General features: G+C 42.0%; 2 protein-coding genes across 5 annotated transcripts in view; one reads left to right on the forward strand and one right to left on the reverse strand.

Moving 5' to 3' along the window:
* The first annotated feature begins 7557 nt into the window (after positions 1-7557).
* On the forward strand, positions 7558-10345 carry SMIM15 (small integral membrane protein 15). Of its 4 annotated transcripts, XM_040090544.1 has the most exons (3): positions 7558-7632; positions 7747-7802; positions 8519-10345. In XM_040090544.1, exon 3 carries the CDS (start codon positions 8546-8548, stop codon positions 8768-8770), a length of 225 nt encoding a protein of 74 aa, XP_039946478.1. In that variant the 5' UTR covers positions 7558-7632; positions 7747-7802; positions 8519-8545; the 3' UTR covers positions 8771-10345. The 4 variants fall into 4 exon arrangements, with proteins under 4 accessions (XP_039946478.1, XP_039946480.1, XP_039946479.1 ...); XM_040090546.1 differs by lacking the exon at positions 7558-7632 and having other exon boundaries at positions 7792-7914; XM_040090545.2 differs by lacking the exons at positions 7558-7632; positions 7747-7802 and adding an exon at positions 7830-8428.
* Positions 10346-10356: 11 nt separating this feature from the next.
* Positions 10357-18893, reverse strand: part of NDUFAF2 (NADH:ubiquinone oxidoreductase complex assembly factor 2) — a 63519-nt gene continuing 54982 nt past the window's right edge. The window contains exon 4 of the mRNA XM_040090543.2: positions 10357-11400. Within this exon, the coding sequence (XP_039946477.1) occupies positions 11143-11400 (258 nt within the window). The 3' untranslated portion in view covers positions 10357-11142. The remainder of the gene's footprint in view (positions 11401-18893) is intronic.

Consider the following 18893-nt stretch of genomic DNA (forward strand, 5'->3'; position numbering starts at 1 on the left):
GGCCCAAGCTCACCACTGCCTTCATGCAGCTCTGTGACCTTGAGTCAGAGGTGTGCCTAGAAACAGTGGTGTGAGAAAAAGCTGTAGGTGCTGGGGTCTGTCCACTTTTGCTGTAGAGCTGCTTCTAAGCTCAGGCTCTTGCTCTCTGTCTCTGCTTGTGCTTGGTCTTCCACTTTCCAGCCTCTTGGCTCTGATCCCGACCTGATCACTTGATATTCTGTCTTGATCTTGGACTGTCTCATCCCTACGGGCTTGCCTGGTGGTCTGGCCCGGGAGCTGAGCCTTGATTCCATCACTGGACCTGCTTGCTCTTTGTGCTCAGGTACTGTGGGACTGCACCCTTGTCAGTGTCCTGCCTGATCTCAAAGTGGCTTGCCCTTGCTGCTTCCTGCTCAGTGTGGCAGGGATCTGAATTCACTGAAATGAGAGAGGGTACAGAATGAATCCCCATGCTAGTCCTGAGGGTAGAGCTCTTAAAAAGCATGAGCATAGCAAGGAATACCTCTGTCTTTAGAAGCATACCTGACCTCTGACATTGAATTTCTGCTACCAAGAGAGTCAGAGGAGCATTTGAATCTACTGCTCTTCCATGCCTTAGAATGGAGAAACAATTGAGCAATCACCAATCTAAGTTATACAAGTTTAGTTGGTAGTTTTATCTTAGTGATATTATTCTAAAAGTATACTCCGTACATTTGAAATTAAGAGTGGACCTGGCATTGGCAAGGACAGACAAACTGACACCTACCCAGACTGATAAGAGTGTCATGAAGAATTCAATTTCAAGAACATATATTTTTACATTTGAAAAACCAACCCCCGTTGTTATGATGAAGGTAAATTCATGTCTGTGAGATTTCTCAGCTGTGAAGGCTCTTGTAAGAACATTATTTCCTATAATCTGAAGAAGAAATAAATGACTACAAATTCTGTAGTAGTGGAATTATTTTCTGATTATCTTTTGAGCATGCAGTACAATTTAAGTATGTGATCCTGAGGCTCACGTATTTCAGTCAACAAAATCAGCATCAAGACTGCCTGATGTTTAGATATTCTAACTGTGGTGATATTTATGTTTAATCATTCTTCTTTGCTAAGAATGAGCTGAAAAGCTTTTAGCTTCAGGTGTTTTAATTTTAGCATAAAAACAAAGTAAGTGAACAAAGATTTTTCTTTTTATTATGCTAACGACTCTTTTACTAACAAGCAGAAGGCAAGAGGGATGTAGACATAATGCTACAGATTGCTAAAGCATTCTATTTCGTGGAACTAAGAATTTATATAAGGTACAGACTCCCAATTCCATTGACAAGTTTCTTGCCATATAAGAGCAGGAAGCATCCAACAATGCTGGATGTCTTTCAGATCTTAGTGACTCATACATATACTACTCTTCTAATTTAACTTAATTCTGAAATGGGCCCTCATTATCAACACTGAAGATTTATACCAAGTCTTCCAGCAGCAGAGAGATCACAATGTTTTATAAAATGTGTAAACCTTATAAACACACATAAAGAAAAAAGACTCTGCCATGTTCACAATGGACAATGATGGCTATAAAACACACAGGGAAAATGTACCATAAAGTCTAGATGCCCAAAAAGTAATAAGGAATTAGAATTAGGGTGTCTTGCTATTACAGAAGTCCTGACTCGTTAAAGTATATCCCATTATGACAGTCTCCAACTTCACTTTTACCCTGGATTACCTGGTGCCCTAAAAAAAGGAAACCAAAATCACTGGAGGTGTGAAAAGGAATTTTGTTGAGGAAAATTATCTAAACTTGAATTTAGCAAAGACTCTAAAAGAGCTGTGAGATGTACCCTGACTATGTAATGAAGCCTTCAGAGTACTGAAACAATAAACAGTACAATTATTATTATTATTGCTAAAGTATCAGGAACTCATTCTTATGAAATATGCAGAACATGATGATTCAAGAAAATAGACTGTTGCAGACACTACCCTGGGACATTTTCTCAACTCCAGCTAGGGACAGTGTGATCTGCAGAAAGCAGCTGTAACACTCAGTGAAACAATATTGTTACTTCTTACTGCTTCTGGAAAGAAACTCTGAGAACAACAACTATGCTCAGCTCTCCCATGATGAAATGTGGTAGTTAGACAGATGTGTCTTGTTCTTTAGTTCTCAGACCCTCATTCTCTAGTTCTCAGAACATACAAAGGACTTATGTACACTCTAGGTGTCTTACCTTGGAGTGTATGTCAGCCAAGTTAAAAAAGGATGTCATTCAAGACTTAAATGTCAATTACTCTTCCCAGTTTTGTTTTGTTGGCTGAAAAAGCCACAAAAGTCATCTCAGTTGTATGCAGTTTTGCGATGTCTAGCTGCACACTAGAAGTGCCAACATCTGTAAACAGCAATAGGGTAAGAACATAAATAGAAGTTTTAGAAATGAAACCCTACTCCCTAAACTTGAAAAATTGAACTTGTATTCAAAACCCTCACTTGCACATAGCTTTAAAACAGACATAAATAGCTTGTTAAACTCAAGCTTCTACAAAACCAAGGAAAACTTGAGTCCTAGAAGTTCAACTAATAGCCATGTTAACATTGCTTTAATTTATTCAAGAATCTCAAATGTATTTTAAGAAGGTGAATAAATATTAGCACCTACCATACATGGAGTTGATTCACCAGGAGATACTCTCTGTGGTTTGTGTTCCTTGCACTTCAGTTTGGCATTTCAGTGAGGTGTTTAATCCTCAGCCCTTAGGGCCCTCCATGGTCTGTGAGCATAAGCAGGCAGCTTCAGAGAACGACTTGCACTGTGGAGGGCCTGAATTACTGCTCAGAAGTACCAGTCTTTCTCCAGTGCTTCTCAACTTTGTTGAAATGGAGATAAGGCTTTTGTGAAGATGGCTAAAATTTTCCAAATCAGCCCAGGCCTAATGTCACAGCTGGCATATTATCCTGTGATTCCTGTTTCTTATCTGACATGCTACACTAAACTACCTCTGGGAAAAGGTCTGCGGATCCACAAAGCTGTATTGATAATGATTTCTTTTCTCTCCTTCCCTTTAATATAACCCACAATTCTAGAAGTCAGTTAATACCTGCACCAGTCATGACCATAACAGAAGGCAGTAATGATCCAGGAGATGAAAAGATCCCTACCATTTGAATCTTTTCTAACTTGGATAATTCTTTTTCCTTTTTGAACTGCAGTCAGACCTACAATAGGAAAAAATGAAGGCTAGAGCAAGGCATGATACACTTTAGTCCTTCAGTTATATTATTCACTAAACAGTAGTAAAAAACCCAAAACAAAACCATAAATTTATCTATTAAATAAATTAGTCCACCTAGAGCACAGAAGCATTTGATCATTCTTTAATCAAATTTCAGACAAATGTACTTCTACGTTCTGTTACCTTCTTAAGATACAAAGGCATGCAGCATTTTAACCTTTGCGCCACGCACTGTCCCAACACGTCCTGTTCTTGAATGTATAATATAGGAGTAGAACAATTTATAAGGGTTGTTTGAAGTGAATTTAGTACAGCAGCAGCAGCATTAATCTTGATTTTCACCACTTTCATCTTGGATACTCAGACCTAACTGTTGAGAATGACAGCCAAACTACAAATATTTGAGGTTGAATATGCAATTTATAGAATAAAGATAGACTGCAAATCCACTTCAACATGAAACACCAAATTTCTTAATGATTTGGAGAAAAAGAATCCTTAAACCCCAGTGTTGCAAAGGAGTTTTGCTGGCTTAAGTACAATTGTAAAAAACAGATTGTTTTTTGGCTGGCACATACTGTGAATGTATCATTCATGGTCAAAAAACTGCCAATAAATCTTTCACAGCTTAGCTATTCAACAAGCTGCAGAAAAAAATAAAGTCTTCTTACTGTTCAACCACATCTTTAAAACTTCTAAAACCCTCACCACTTGTGCACTTGTGCAATGGCACAAGAATTCCACCTAGCTCTTCTAGAAACAGAGATATTCAGCAAGTGGACTACACCATGCCCAGGACATCAACAAGTATAAATAAGGATTACTGGAGAATTCATGCTGTACGTAGAAAAAAGCAACTTCAAGGAACTAATTTATCCTCAGACTGTACAAATGAGAGAAGGGTAGCTAGAGATTGAACTGAAGGAAATATTTAGCAGCTTCCTTGTACAGAAAGATTCTGGACTACTGATACATGTCAACACATCTGAGTGAAATTAATGCATTTACTCAAAGCTTGTCTTCACCACACACAACCAAACACTTCACAGACCCTTTAGTCACTGTTGGTGTGAGAAAGGTTTTGCTTTCATGCAAGTAACTCTCCCATTTTCCATGCCTGTATTGCATTCCCAGCATTGTGTCTAATTTTATTACTTTTGGGTTTTTGGAGTGCTGTTTCCATTTCCCTGCCCACTCCCTCATTGTGATTTTTGATCAGTGGCTCCTTCCCTGACAGATACAAAATTAATGACTGTCTTAAAATACACACAGGAACATACATGACTATAAATAACAGAACAGGGTCATTTAAAGGAATTCTAGATTAGATGTAAAAGAAAGTGCAGTTTTGCCAAGCAGTAATTCAGTGACAAAACTAGGGTTAACATAAACATATGCTTAATGTGGTCTTTTAAAGTACTCTGATGATGTACTGAGGGTTGTGATGTTTTGTGCAAGTAGTTAATAGTGAAATTTCTGTTCTCTCTGACTACCTAAAGTACAATTGATAAATTCAGAAAACCAAAATAAGTATCCTGATCTACCACAGCCTCATGGTTGGATAATTCTGAATTTGGTAAAGTGCAAGCCACAAATGAAGCTTCCCCATCTGGCAGTATTCCCATAACATCTCCTCATTCCTATTAAAGATGCACTGCAGCTTTCAGTCAAGGCAGTAGTCTGGGCCTGTCTTCTCTACCTAGCCGTGTGTTTTCACAGACCTTAAAAGGAGCAAAATTATTATGTACAAGACTTCTACTATTTTGCCAATAAAACCAGTGTATAGCTTCACAAACTCTTAGGGGGAGAAGGACAGCAGGAGAAGTAACTACGTAAAATCTGTTTTCTAGGAAAAGTGGATTTAAAATCCATGCCTTTTTTTTTCTTCCCTGCCACAATGAATCAGGTACTTTTCCTCTTTAAAACAATAAGGCAGAGAAAACATTGAAAGACAGACAGATGAGACATTTTCTATTATGTGAAAGACCGGAACCTGAAAATTAATTTTGCAGCAGTTATATTAGAAAGCTTGTATATAGCTGCTGACTAAGTCAGTGCTTATTTTGGAAGATGCATCTGTATCTGTCAGATGAATCTGACATTCAGGCATCAGAAATGTAACTGTGTCCCCTCTAGCTGAATATTCAATTTTATCAGAAATAGGTTATACTTATGTAATAGCCCACCTACTTCTAACATAGAGACACAGCACGCAAAGACTTCTTACCATGATACCATTAGATACATCTCAGAAACAGAATCTAAGATCCAGTAAATTGATATTGTTATATTTTGCCAAGATTTACAAACGACAGACCAAGCAGGGACCCGTAACCTCTCTAAGAGTTTAAATGCTCACATAAATGGCTGAGTAACACAGGTACAGAGATACACGTACAGATAGCTCCCAAAGATCTTGGAGTCTTTGGGGGTCCTGGACTGGAAGCTAGCCAACGTTATTCCAGTTTACAAAAAGGGCATGAGGGAAGATCCAGGAAGCCCTGTTGGTACAATCTCAGTACATGGAAAAATTATGGTGAAGAGCACTCCGGCTGCAGTTGAAAGCACTTAAAGAATAATGCAATCATCAGGCAGAATCAACAAAGTTTCACAAAAGGAAAGTCCTGTTTGACAGATTTGATATCCTTCTATAACAAGGTCACCTGCCTAGTGGGTGAACGGAAGGATGTCGTTTTCTTGGTAGGAGGGTTTAAGGATTCCCAATGGATGACATTAAGATTACGGGTTCTGATACTGTCCCTCACTGCATTCCTCTGAACCTCCAACAGGGTTCACAGTGCGGGGTGAAGACCTGGCTGAAGGGCAGAGCTCAGCGGGGCGCAGTGGCTGGGCTGCACCTGGCTGGTGACACCAGCGGTGTTCCTCAGGGTGCAATTCGCAACAACATACTCTCAGCCCTGAGGCGGACAGGCAGCTGTACCAGATAATAGTTGTAGGTACCTTACAAAATAACTAACTTATCCTATATCCTACATCCTATATCCTATCCTCAAAAGATATTACAAGAGGTTGAACACAACTGACAGGTTTTAAATAAAAACACACAAGTAATGCAATTTTCCACATAGGAAAAAATTGCATATGACATACTGAAATTAAAGCAATCTAGATTATTAGTCAGGTGTCCTGTCAGTAACTCTGGAGGAAAATATATTTTTATTTGCATGTTTTCTGCCTTTGAAATAATATAAATATTCAGATAATGAAAAGATATATGAAAGCAGATTGCTGTGGTGGCACTTGCTGGTATAGTACAGAGAATTGATCCTGAATTGCTGAATACAATTTGAGTAATTGCAAGATTCCCTCGTGTATTCGCCTAATAACCTAATCTACACGTTTCCTTGCACTAGAAACATGATTAAGTTGCTATTCACATCTGCGTGCCTGTGAAAAGGGAGAAGGCATGATGCAACATACAAAGGCAAAACATGATTTCTCTTTTTTTAAATTGATTTTTCAGTATGAGCATATTAAAGGCTCAGAATAAACAGAGATCAGCTGAGTATTTTTGCTGAGGTCAGGCCGGTGGGGAGCAGTGCAATAGCCAGCGGTTTCTGCACGGCCACGTGGCCCCGAGAAGAGCCACGCTACGCCCACCCGAGCGGGTCAGCGGTCCCAAAAGAATCCGGACACACAGGTGGCATCTTGCCGAGCTACGGGCCAGGTACCCGCGGTCTGCTCCTGATCGTTCCTCGCACGGGCCTAACACGAGCGAGCGCACGGAGACACCACGGGGGCTCCCAGCTCAGGCACGGGCGGCATTCCAGCTTCCAGTGGCTATTCCGCAACGTGAACTACCCATCCGGGTACCGCGAAACTCCTTCTTCCCGGCTTACAGCTTTCTTTTCCTTAATGGATAGACGAACCCTCCCGCTCCCCGCCGCGTGGTTCCCGGCGGGCAGCAGCGCCCGGCCCGCGGGGCTGCGGGCGGGGCTCGGGGAAAAGCAGCGCCCGGCCCGCGGTGCCGCGGGCGGGGCTCGGGGAAAAGCAGCGCCCGGCCCGCGGGGCTGCGGGCGGGGCTCGGGGAAAAGCAGCGCCCGGCCCGCGGTGCTCCGGGCGGGGCTCGGGGAAAAGCAGCGCCCGGCCCGCGGTGCTGCGGGCGGGGCTCGGGGAAAAGCAGCGCCCGGCCCGCGGGGCTGCGGGCGGGGCTCGGGGAAAAGCAGCGCCCGGCCCGCGGTGCTCCGGGCGGGGCTCGGGGAAAAGCAGCGCCCGGCCCGCGGGGCTGCGGGCGGGGCCGGGGCTGAGGCAGCGCGGCCGGGGCTCGGCGCGGCCGCTCCAGCCCCGCGGCGGGCGGGCTCTGCTCGCCGCTCCCCGCCCGGCCGGGCCGGGCTGGGCGGAGCAGGCGCCTCCTTCCTGTTTCCGCTCGGAACCCCGGAGCCCTCCAGGGCCGCGGTACCGCGGGGCGGCGGCGGGCGGGGGGCGGCCCCGGGAGCGCGGCTCGGGCTGGGGGCGCCGGCGGCTCGGGGACACCGCCGTCCCCTCACGGCCCGTGTGTTCTCTCCGCAGGGAGCTCGGCTCGCCCGTCCGCCGCTCGGCAGGCCCGGAGGGTGCCCGGGCCGCAGGTGAGGCGGTGCCGGCCGCGGCGGGGCGGGAGGCTCGGACGGGAGAGGCGTTCGCCGGGGCCGGGGCCGGCTCCGCTGCGGTGGATTTGGCTGCTCGACCGGCGCTAGATCGGTACTCAAAGCGCTGCCGGGGCTCCCTCGCCTCCGTGGTGAAACCTACAGAGAGATACGCCAGCCGGGCTGGCTTTCCTTCGCTTCCAGACAACCACAAACCTGTTTTTCCATTTAGCAATACATTGGTAGCATTTGCAGCTCTGTTGGGTTGAATGCCTATTCTGTAAGCACGGAACTTTAACGTAGTTAAAATCAATGCTTTGTACTGCGCTTTCACATACTCAGCACTGCTTTTAACTTCTAGCAAAAATGGTCTTCCTCTTTGATCGTGAACAATGACAACTTACATTAAAATGGTACTTGGTGTCACAGAATCGTTAGGGTTGGAAGACACCTCTGGGTACACCCAGTCCAACCTCACTGCCAAGGCAGGGTCACCTAGAGCAGGTGACACAAGAACCTGTCGACGTGAGCTTTGCGCATCTCCAGAGAGGGAGACTCCATGACCTCCCGGGCAGCTGTTCCAGTGCTCAGCCACCCTCAGTGTAAAGTTGTTACTTCCCCATGTGAAGGTGGAACTTCTTGCATTTTGTTCTTGTGTATGTGTGCTTTTATTTTCCCGAGCACTCAGAATTTTTATTATTTTTTTAAATATTCCACAGGGTTTTCTCCGTAGGAAAACAGAAAAGATGTTCGATATTAAGGCTTGGGCTGAGTACATCGTGGAGTGGGCTGCCAAAGACCCCTACGGCTTTCTCACGACCGTGATCTTGGCTCTCACGCCGCTGTTCGTAATTAGCGCGGCGCTCTCATGGAAGCTTGCAAAAATGATTGAGGCCCGGGAACGAGAGCAAAAGAAGAAACAGAAACGCCAGGAGAACATTGCAAAAGCCAAACGAACAAAGAAGGATTAAATGGGCGAAAATGGCCTTTGTGCAAAGAATCCACTTTTAAAATGAAATACTTGTACATTTTGTGTTGTAACTGTCCTTTGATACTTGATCCTGTTATTTCTTGAAATATGAAATTTAATACTTCCAGTGTAATTTTTTTCCTGCTGATCTGTGTTAAAATTTGCCCAAGTGACAGTTGTTAGAGTAATTAAATTTACTACTTGTATCCTAGTGCAGGTTGCTTTTCTAAATTTGCATGTTAAATTAAAAAATTAACCTCTTGGTTGGCTCTGGAGGTAAATTATTTTCTGTTTTCTCTTAGCTGACCTATGACTTACCAAATGTCTTAAAATTGTTAATTTTAGGGGAAAATGTGAATAATAAACTGGATTACAGAAATGCAAGTTTTGGCATACCCTGAGCAGGGCTGTAGAGACAAGCTAGCTGTAGCATTAGATAGCAGACATGACTGATTTCCTTTAAGGTCACTGCATATGTCTGTGTGTGCCCATAGCGGCTGCTGCAGTGTCTTTGACAGCGGTGCTTGTCTGCAGAAGTAACCTACCTTTGATTTTCCTGTTTCCTGAACTACAAGCCATCAACAGCCTTTAACTTCAGCCCAAGTTCTAGGAAACTGATTGCTCGTTCTTATTAGCTTCATTTCTCTTACGGCACTCATGTTCTGTAAAATACAGTACTGTAATTTGGTCTTCCCTAACAATCACCTGAATGCTCCACCTGTAACTAATTTGTTTTTGCCTTCATAAAGTCTTTAATGCCTCAAAGAATAGCCATAAATGGGGTGAGACCAAAGACCCAGGTGGCATAGTGTTCTGAGCCCTCCAGGGGACCTCCAGAGACCTAAAGCAGATAGCTGTGCAAGGATGATGCACAAGCTGGTGAACAGTTCTGCTTGCTAACCTGCGGGCTACCTTTGATCTAAGACTTGAGTTTAGATTGGACTTTAGTTCTCATGGCCCTTGAAACTCTGCTGCCTTACAGGTTGCAAGATGCTGACACCGTCAAAAAAGTCAGGTTTGTGTTGTAAATAGATCAAAATTATTTAACCTTATTTCCAATTAATCTCTTCTTAACAGAATTGATTAATTTTTCAAAGCCTATTTTTTAATAATAGTCTCTGGTGGCCTCTGCATAGTCTAGTTCAAAAGAGCTTGTAGCAGTCATTAAGATTTTACGTTTCGCATATTTCTAAAAAGCAGCACAGAGTTGTGCATTCTAGCAGCTACTCTTTAATCAGGTTTAAAAATAAAACCTTAAAATAATACCATTGTTCAAATGAAGAGACTTACAGAGCTGGCTGACACCAAGGGGGATCAGAAGTGGGGAGTCTAACTGAAATTGCTTTAAGTAATTGTGAAGTTGATCCCCTTTCAATTTTGTTGGTGAAAGCAAGCATTATTAGAATATGATATTTGGGCATTTTATAAATATGTGAGATTAAGTCTCCATGTTTTGTATGAAGTGCTGTCAAATATGTATGTGTTCGACCTTTGATACCTACATAGCTTGAAACACAGGGAGGAGAACTGATGAAGGATACACTCCATAAATAAATTTGATACTTTTTGAAAAAAAGATTTGTGTGATCTTTATTTTTATTTGAAGTTCTCAAACATAATCTCTAAGCAAATAATCTGCACATTTTATGTATCTAAACTATGGCCAAAGTGATCTTATCATTTAGGGAAGTCCACAGATACACCAGGAATAAAAACTAACTTATTTTTTTAAATATTCATGACAGTCTTGTCCCAGACCCAGTGTTACCTTCCAGCAGTTTTATCTAGTACTTCTAGCTTCTATTATAGCAGTTATATGTAGTTTAACTGATTTTACCCTGTGCAAGTTGCAAATCAAACTTTCAAATATGTTGACTGTTCTAAGTTACAAAAATGTCCCTACAATGAGTACAGTGCATGATCAGTGTAGTTTCATAGTGATTCCTGTTCCTGAAATTAACTTTTCCATCTGCTTCCCAGCAGAAAGCACGCTGGCACTGTCAAGGGATTTATTCTGAAGAGACATCTTGGTAAGTGTACTGACTACAATTCTTAGATCAAGAGCAGTTTTGAAACTAAATTAGTCTTCAAGGGAAAAATCAATTCAGACTTTAAGAAAATTTCGATAGTCTTTTAGCTATGAATTCAAGAGTAACTGATGAAGAGTAACTGTCAAAACCAAACTTAGTAATACAACATGTTTTTCAGTCTACCCACTTGACAATACTCGGTCGTGATTAAGCCTATTTGAATAGTTCTGCAAAAGTAATTGAAGCTGCTTTAATACTACTTTATTGCGCTCTTGTACATAACAACTGCATACATTGCCTGTTAAAATATTTATCCATTAACAGTATCTGTCCATTAAATTGCTTATTTCTTTTGACTACTTCCACTGCCTGGTGGCATCCAGGCTCCTGGCTGGAAGGTATTTGCAGTGCTCGTGGGGTCTTGTGAGGGCTCCTTCTTTCCATAGTAAGGGGCAGATGCATGGCCTTTAACCTGAGTTTGACTTGGTTCAGCAACAAGTCCTTCCTCATACTCCTTGGCCTGGAGCAGCTTATCCTTTTCAGATACATCCTTGACTTTCTGTTTCATTTCTTCTCTGTAATTTTCATTCCTAAGAATCTCCTAAGAACAGAGTAGAAAGATAATTAGGTAAGTCAGATGCAAATGCAATTTGCAGTGTAGCGATAAAACATTTTAAACAGTGATTTCTTAATTTTATAACCCACATTTTCAGGTATTTAAGTAAAAAAAAATGTGGCAAAATTAGTTGATTTTCTACAAATGCAAATTCAGCCCTATCTTAGAAGGTTCTTAATGTTTGAGTCTTCTTGTTTAAGAAAAACTGCATTATGGTGTCCACTATTCTACTGAAGCAAAAAGAAGAAATTAAATACAGTCATCAACAAATGTGAAAGTACATTAAAAATAAAGCTACTTTTTGCATTGTTTCCTATGTTGGAGTTGATACTTAGAGCTATTTATCATTTGCATCTCTTCCTGTAATTCACTATGCCTGTTGTGTTAGGTACCTGTGCCTCAGGGCAGTTTTAGGAGAAATAGATGTGCAACCTTTGGGGTCTTCCTAATGCAAGACTACAAAATGAATACTTAAAATCACAAAATCTCAGATTGGTCAGATTGGAAGATAGTGCAGTGGGTCATTTGGTCCAACTTCATTCCATCTCCATGCTCCAGCAGGGTCACCCCAGAGCACAGTGCAGTGTTGTGTCCAGACTGTGCTTGATTTTTTCCAGTGAGGGAGACTCCTCAACCTCTGGTCAATCTGTTACAGTGCTCAGTCAAGTAAAGAAGTCCTTCCTCACATTCAGATGGAACTTCTTGTGCATCAGTTTCTGCCCATTGCCTGGCTCCATCCCAACATCCTCCCATCAGATACTGAAAGACATTGATCAGGTTCCCTCTCAGTCATCTCTCCTCAGTTTTTCCTTGCAGGAGGGATGCTCCAGTCCCATAATCAAATTCATTGCCCTCTGCTAGATCTGCTCCAGGTGCTCCGTGTCTCCCTTGTCCTGAGGAGCCCAGAACTGGACACAGCACTCCTGGTGAGTCCTCACCAGAACTGAGTAGAGGGGCAGGATCATCTCCACCTGCTGGAAATGCTCTTCCTAATGCCCTCAGGATCCCATTGGATTTCTTGGCCACTAGGACACACTGCTGGCTCACAGACAGCTTGCTGTCCACCAGGACCCCCAGGTCCTTCTCCTCAGAGCTGCTCCCCAGCAGGTCAGCCCAAGGCCGTGCTGGTGCCTGGGGTTTTGTTCCTCCCCACGTGCAGGACCCTCCATTTGCCTTTGTTGATTTTCAGGTGCTCCCTCTCTGCCCATGTCTCCGACCTGTCGAGGTCCTTCTGAAGGGCTGCACAGCCCCCTGGGCTATCAGCCATTGCTCCCAGCTCTGATCCTCAGCAAACTTGCTGAGGAGGCATCTGTCCCTTCACCCAAGTCACTGGTGAGTAAGTGAAACAATACTGGGCCCGGTACTGAACCCTGGGGTACACCACCAGCGACAGGCCTGCAACTAGACCCTGTGCCAGGGATTACCACCCTCTGGGTTCTGCCATTCACCCAGTTCTCAATCCACCTCACTGTCCACTCATCCAGCCCACACCCCTTGAGTTATCCTATGTGTGATCGCAACACGCAAAGCAACCACACGGAGACGAGAGATTTGCAGGGCAGAGATGTTCCTCAGCGAGAGCCCAAGGCCGAACTAAGGCCGAGAGCCTCTCTGCCTGTTTATTTCTTACTTTTTATACATTTGTGGGTCTGGCTGTGGATTGGCTTCTGGAGTTATCACCTCCCAGCCGAATGGCCAGACCAACTGTCAGTTACAATTGTTTTCAGGTTAGAAATATGCAAACAAAGGACAAGGAATGAAAAACAAGGGATTTGTTTAAGTTACATGTATGAGAAAAAGCAAAAACTGCTCCTAATATTGTACAGAAGCTAGAGACTGACTCCATCTTATGAACAATCAAAAGCCTTTAAAAAACTCAGAAAAACCAGGGTGACACCTATGAGGATGTTATGAGAGGCAGTGTCAAAAGCCTTGTTGAAGTCGAGGTTCCACTGCTCTCCCCTCCTCCATCCAAGTAGTTGTGTCATCATAAAAGTCAACCAGGTTGCTCAAGCATGATTTATCTGCAGTGAACCCATAGTGACTGTTCCTGATCACCTTCCAGTCACCTATGTCAACAGAGATGGCCTCCAGAATTAAGAAAAAGGCTGAATTCTTTTCTCTAGATTACAAATATATAGAGGAGTTAAGGAAAAACCAGTACACTCCTCTGTGAGAAAGAGACCTTTAAACTGTTTTAGGAATTTAGGTGTTAAAATACATGCAATACTGCCAAGAATTGAAATAGCAACTATGAACACCTAAGAATGCTTTAAAAGACGGTAATTAGAGAAAAACTTATGTAGGGGGTTGACCATGGCTGAATGCCAGATGCCTACTAGAGCTTGTCACTCCCCTCTACAGCTGGACAGAAGAGAGAAAATACAATTGAGAGTTCACAAGTTAAGGACTATGGGGGATCACACACTAAATACTATCACAAGCTAAACAGACTCAATCCTTTCGCAGGATGATGAGAAGTAAAATAAGATCTTAAAATTACCTTCCCCCTAATCCTCCCTCCTTCTCAGCTCTGTCTTCTCCCCCTAGCAAGTGCAGCGAGACAGGGAATGGGAGTTATGGTCAGTTCATCATCATACATTCCTGCCAATGCTCAGGGAAAAGAGTCCTTTCCCTACACTATCATGGGATCCTTCCCATGTGAGACAGGTCTCCATGAGCTTCTCCAACATGAGTCCATCTCATGAGCAACAGTCCACTCCAAACTGCTGCAATGTAGGTCCCTTCCACGGGGTGCAGTACTTTCAGGCACAACCTGCTCCACCATGGATCTCCCACAGAGTCACAAGTCCTACCTGGAAACCTTATCCTGCCAGGACCCTGTTTCAACAGGGGCCTCTCTCATGGGTTCACAGCCTCCTCTCAGACATCCACCTGCTCTGGCCTGAGTCTCCTCCAGGGGCTGCAGGTGGATCTCTGCATCCCCAGGGACCTCCATGGGCTGCAGGGGCACAGCTGCCTCACCATGGTCTGCACCATGGGCAGCAGGGGAACCTGAGCTCTGGTGCCTGGAGCACCTCGTGTCCCTTATCCCCTGACCTGGGTATCTGCAGGGCTGTTCCTCTCACATATTGTCACCCTGCTCTTCTCTGAGCACAATTACAACTCCGCAAAACTTTTTTTAAGTCTCCCTAAATATGTCATCAGAGAGGCATTACCACATTTCTGATGGGCCCAGCCATGACCAGAGGCACGTCCATCCAGGAACTGGCTGGGACTATCTCTGCTAGACAAGGAGTAAACTTCTGGCAGGTTCTCACAAAAGCCACCTCTGTAGCTGCCCCGCTACCAAAACCTGGCCATACAAACCCAAAACATGTTCTCTTAGAGGTATAATGGAAAGTAACCCCTTTTCTTGGTTTTTAGTAACCTCTGTACTTAAATTCACAAATATGTAGAGCAGAGGCAGAACCCTCTGCATACAAATGGAAATTGGATGGAGGTAAGCAAGCAATATGCAAATGACTTTGCAAACTGAAGAGGGTGAAAATTCTCACATGCTCAAATAGGAGTACTGCCAAGTATAACAAGATCAAATTTTCATAGTCAGTACAGCAAAACCTCCTTGTGGCATCTCTCAATTCCATGCTTGTTCACCACACACCTATGTAAATCCACCACAACCTTACTGATTTTTAAGGGGATTACTCCTATGGTGCTTGCATTAAACCACAACTGAGAAACAAGTAAACCAAAACCTTCTTGATAACTGAAGACTGCATCATTGTCTCTGCTAAAACAATGGGAATTGATTTATTAAAATACAAACATAACCTACTTACTGTGAACAGCTACTATTAATTTTAAACCTCTTCAAGTGATTACTTCAACATAAAGGTATCTTAGTTAGGTAAGAGCAGCCGTAACTAAATACCAAATACTCCAAGTCCATTTTAAATGTTGATATAGAATTGTTCTCTGGTTTTCAGACTCAAATAAGGCTCTTTTAATCAGCTTTCTGGGGACAAAGTATAATTGTGATATAGTGAAATGAAAAAGTGGATCTTAAAAAAAACCAAAACAACACAAGAAATTATTCTTATTAGCAAATGCAAAAAACCCACCCCAAACTGAAGTGACTTATTCAGACTTTTCTACACAATCTACCAGGACAAAAACTTTTCAATTACAAAATGTACCCATTCATTTTTGGCATTAAACTCATTCCACTAACACGTATACTGGAATCACTGGGTTCCTGTGCTCAAATTAAAGAAAATATGAATTGGAAATATAGGGTTAATTGACATGCCAGAAAAACTGGGTCAAATACATTCTCACTTTGAGATTCTGCTGCTAAACAATCCTTTACTGTCTGATTTGCTAAAAAAAGTAACAGAGGGCTAAAAGTTAGTTTGTGGGGTTTTTTTTGTTTTTTTTTTTTTTTTACATTACATTGTCAGGTTCAGAATGCTCTCATCCTCCAAGATGAATCACAGTATTTTATAAAATGTCTATCTTTACTATAAACTGCCCCTCACTAAGTTTCCTGCTAAAATACAAGTACATGCACATGCAATGTGCTCTGACCATAAAGGGAAATACAAAATCTTTCCATCCAAGCCAGAGAACCTATCAGATAGCTGCAGTTTTTTTAAGGATTAGCTTGTTCTTCCAACACTCTCTTTTTGTACAAATAAATTACCAAAGCTCTTTGAACCAGCAATTCTCAGGAAGTACGAGGTATCCCAAGAGTATCAGAAATGTCCTTCAACATTTTTATTAAAAGAAAACTCTAAGAACTGGGGCTATGCTGAAAAAACAAACAAACAAACAAACAAACAAACAAACACCCAAAAAACCCCAAAACCAAAAACCAAACCAACAAACAAAAAACAAACAAAAAACCCCACCAAAACCAACCAAACAAACAAAAAAACCCCACACAAAAACACCACACAACAAAAACCAAACCAAACCAAAACAAAAAACCACAAAAAATGCCTTAGGATACTCAGTGACATTTTAAAGCAGTTGAAATACCTACATGCAGATGTTCCCTTTGAAATGTATCAGCTCCCAGCATAAGGAATAGGATGTACACAAGGATCTGCCAAGAGTTAAGTCCAACTACATATTCTGCCGTTTATTTTCAGGTGGAAAGTAAAACAAGACATTTTATCACTGCAGGTTGTCCAGCTTTGGTGATTATTTTAAGTTGTTTTAAACACTTCTAATGTTTGGGGCTGCATTGTCTTCCCTCCTTAGGAAGGCAGAGTTAAAGGAATTGATGTCTAAAGTTTTCTTGAAGAACACTATTATTAAGGAAATACCAAAGCAGCCCTGTGTGGAGTTTGAGGCAGCTGTTTTTCATCCACAAAACTGTTGACTTCTGCATAATCTGAATCTTAGTATTGGTAACAGCTGCATGATCAAAGAATGAAAGATGGCCTTCTCCTAGGAGCAACACAGCTCAAGACATGCTGCTGTCTTCCAAAGATGTTTCTGCAAAAGGCACTGGTCTCTATTTCCTGCCACCAGCAGGAGATTTTCACTTTTGTTGCGAACTATGTATTTTTCAAATACATAGTTTCTCAGGTAACTCAAGCAGCTGAGTTGTATCACAAAGTATCCTCTGTGGTGTGGAACCTGTATTCGCTTCCACTCCACCCAACGAGAAAAATCTAGAAAAAGGATTTTAGATGCCTACCTGACTGTACGGGAAGACCTGCTTTGTAGGGTCGATATTTGGAATGCAGTGTTCTTTTGCTCTTAAAGACTCCCATATTGTAATTTCTTTCCCTTTCCTGAATAAACTAGTAGCCTTACAGAATGAATAAAATTAGTTCCTCTTGGAAGGAAGGTGTTATGAATACAAAAACAGGTTCTCCAGACACCCTCATTCCTTCAAGTGGAGTCTGCCCCAGTAGGGACCAGTCTTTGCAGAACACTTCTTGCTATTCTTCTCCACAGTAAAATGGCACTACTGAGCCCTTTCTGTCCTGCAGCACCTGCTAAACCTCACATCCTGAGGAACCAACCTTCCCTCCACTGTATCCCTCTCAGCCCTCAAGCCAGCCACAGTCACACCAGCACCTGCCTCTCACAAAATATTTTCAAACTCCTGAGTGCAAAATTTGAATGGAGCTCTAACGATGCAGGTACATGCAGATATGCAGCACCAATGTACAGCATCTAAGGAACAGGGTTTAAAGGTGATTTTAACAGATTGGTGCTTTCCATGAAGTTTTCTAAAGACACCAGACCTAACCCTTTAATTAAAAGGGTTTTATTTATCATTAATTTTGAGAAAAATTGCCACATTTCTTTTCAGATGCATTTGTATTTTGATTAAATTAGAAAGAAATAGCTTCTTTATGTTGTCTTAGAAACTATTTCACTTCCCAAGTTATTATAAGTTGAAATACTCATGATTTCTCTTGATTTGAATCATGCTAGCTAGTTACTATTTGATGCCAGATCTGAGAAACAGCTGGACAGATTATTGATTTTTGAACTGTAGACAGTGCAATTCATACAATACTTATATTTTACGTTTAGTGTGAATATTTTATGTTTAATCATGAATGAACTTGAACTTAGAACTCTGCCTGTTAAAAATTCGTATCTGTAGGTTGACAAAAATGTCAAAAATAACAAATGGAATTTAAAAATTGTCTTGGCAGAGTATTAAAAAATTATGTAAGACAATTTAACATGTCAGAATTTTTCTTCGTTATCAAATTAACTGAAACTCAGGCAAAATGCTAGCAGTTAAGCTGAATAACCATTTCTTAGAATATCACCAAACAATTAAATGAAGCTCCATTTTCCAGTTTGACAAGTTAAATAGGCAAGATGAAATAATTGACTATTACGTCATATCTCAGGAGTAGGAGGCAGAGAGAGGACATCATCTTTGGGAAGCACTGAATGTTCTGATCCAGGGCAGGTCTTGATAACTCAGCAACAGAACATGAGCCCAGCAGTACCAGTTTGGGAATGAGAAACAATGTAGTAAATGAAAAGCTGTCACTGCATGGCAAAAACAGAGGAGCCATTTGAAATTGAAAGGCTTATCTGGATTAGCCAAAATAGTGATTTAAATCAAACACTGATTGCTAATTTTGTAAAGAACATACACTAAATATCCTTGGCCCATCAACAAACAACATTAATCAAATCAATGTAAGATTTGCTTTACACAGGTTCAGTTTTTGAGCAAATCTCTGATCAGTTGCAACATTAAGTTTTCATGCAGTGCTAATACCACATTTACTACCAAGCTAAACCAGTTAAATATTAATCATAACTCACAGTAATTTTTGTTTCAATTACATCTGCAGACAAGCAGTGCTTGCTATTACTGAAGTACTATAGTGCTAGTTATGAGCTACAGGATCTCTGGCATGAGCTGACATACTTTCTAGGGTACCACAGTATAACACGTGTTTGGCAAAAAAATGTAGCAAGAGGCAAAAGGAAGAGACACCGGACTGTAAAGCATATCACCAACA

This window comes from Hirundo rustica, chromosome Z (assembly GCF_015227805.2).
Source record: "Hirundo rustica isolate bHirRus1 chromosome Z, bHirRus1.pri.v3, whole genome shotgun sequence".
NCBI lineage: Eukaryota > Metazoa > Chordata > Aves > Passeriformes > Hirundinidae > Hirundo > Hirundo rustica.

Excerpts from the sequence above, each read along its gene's own strand:
- SMIM15 (XM_040090544.1), top strand. The coding sequence starts at position 8,546 with ATGTTCGATATTAAGGCTTGGGCTGAGTACATCGTGGAGTGGGCTGCC.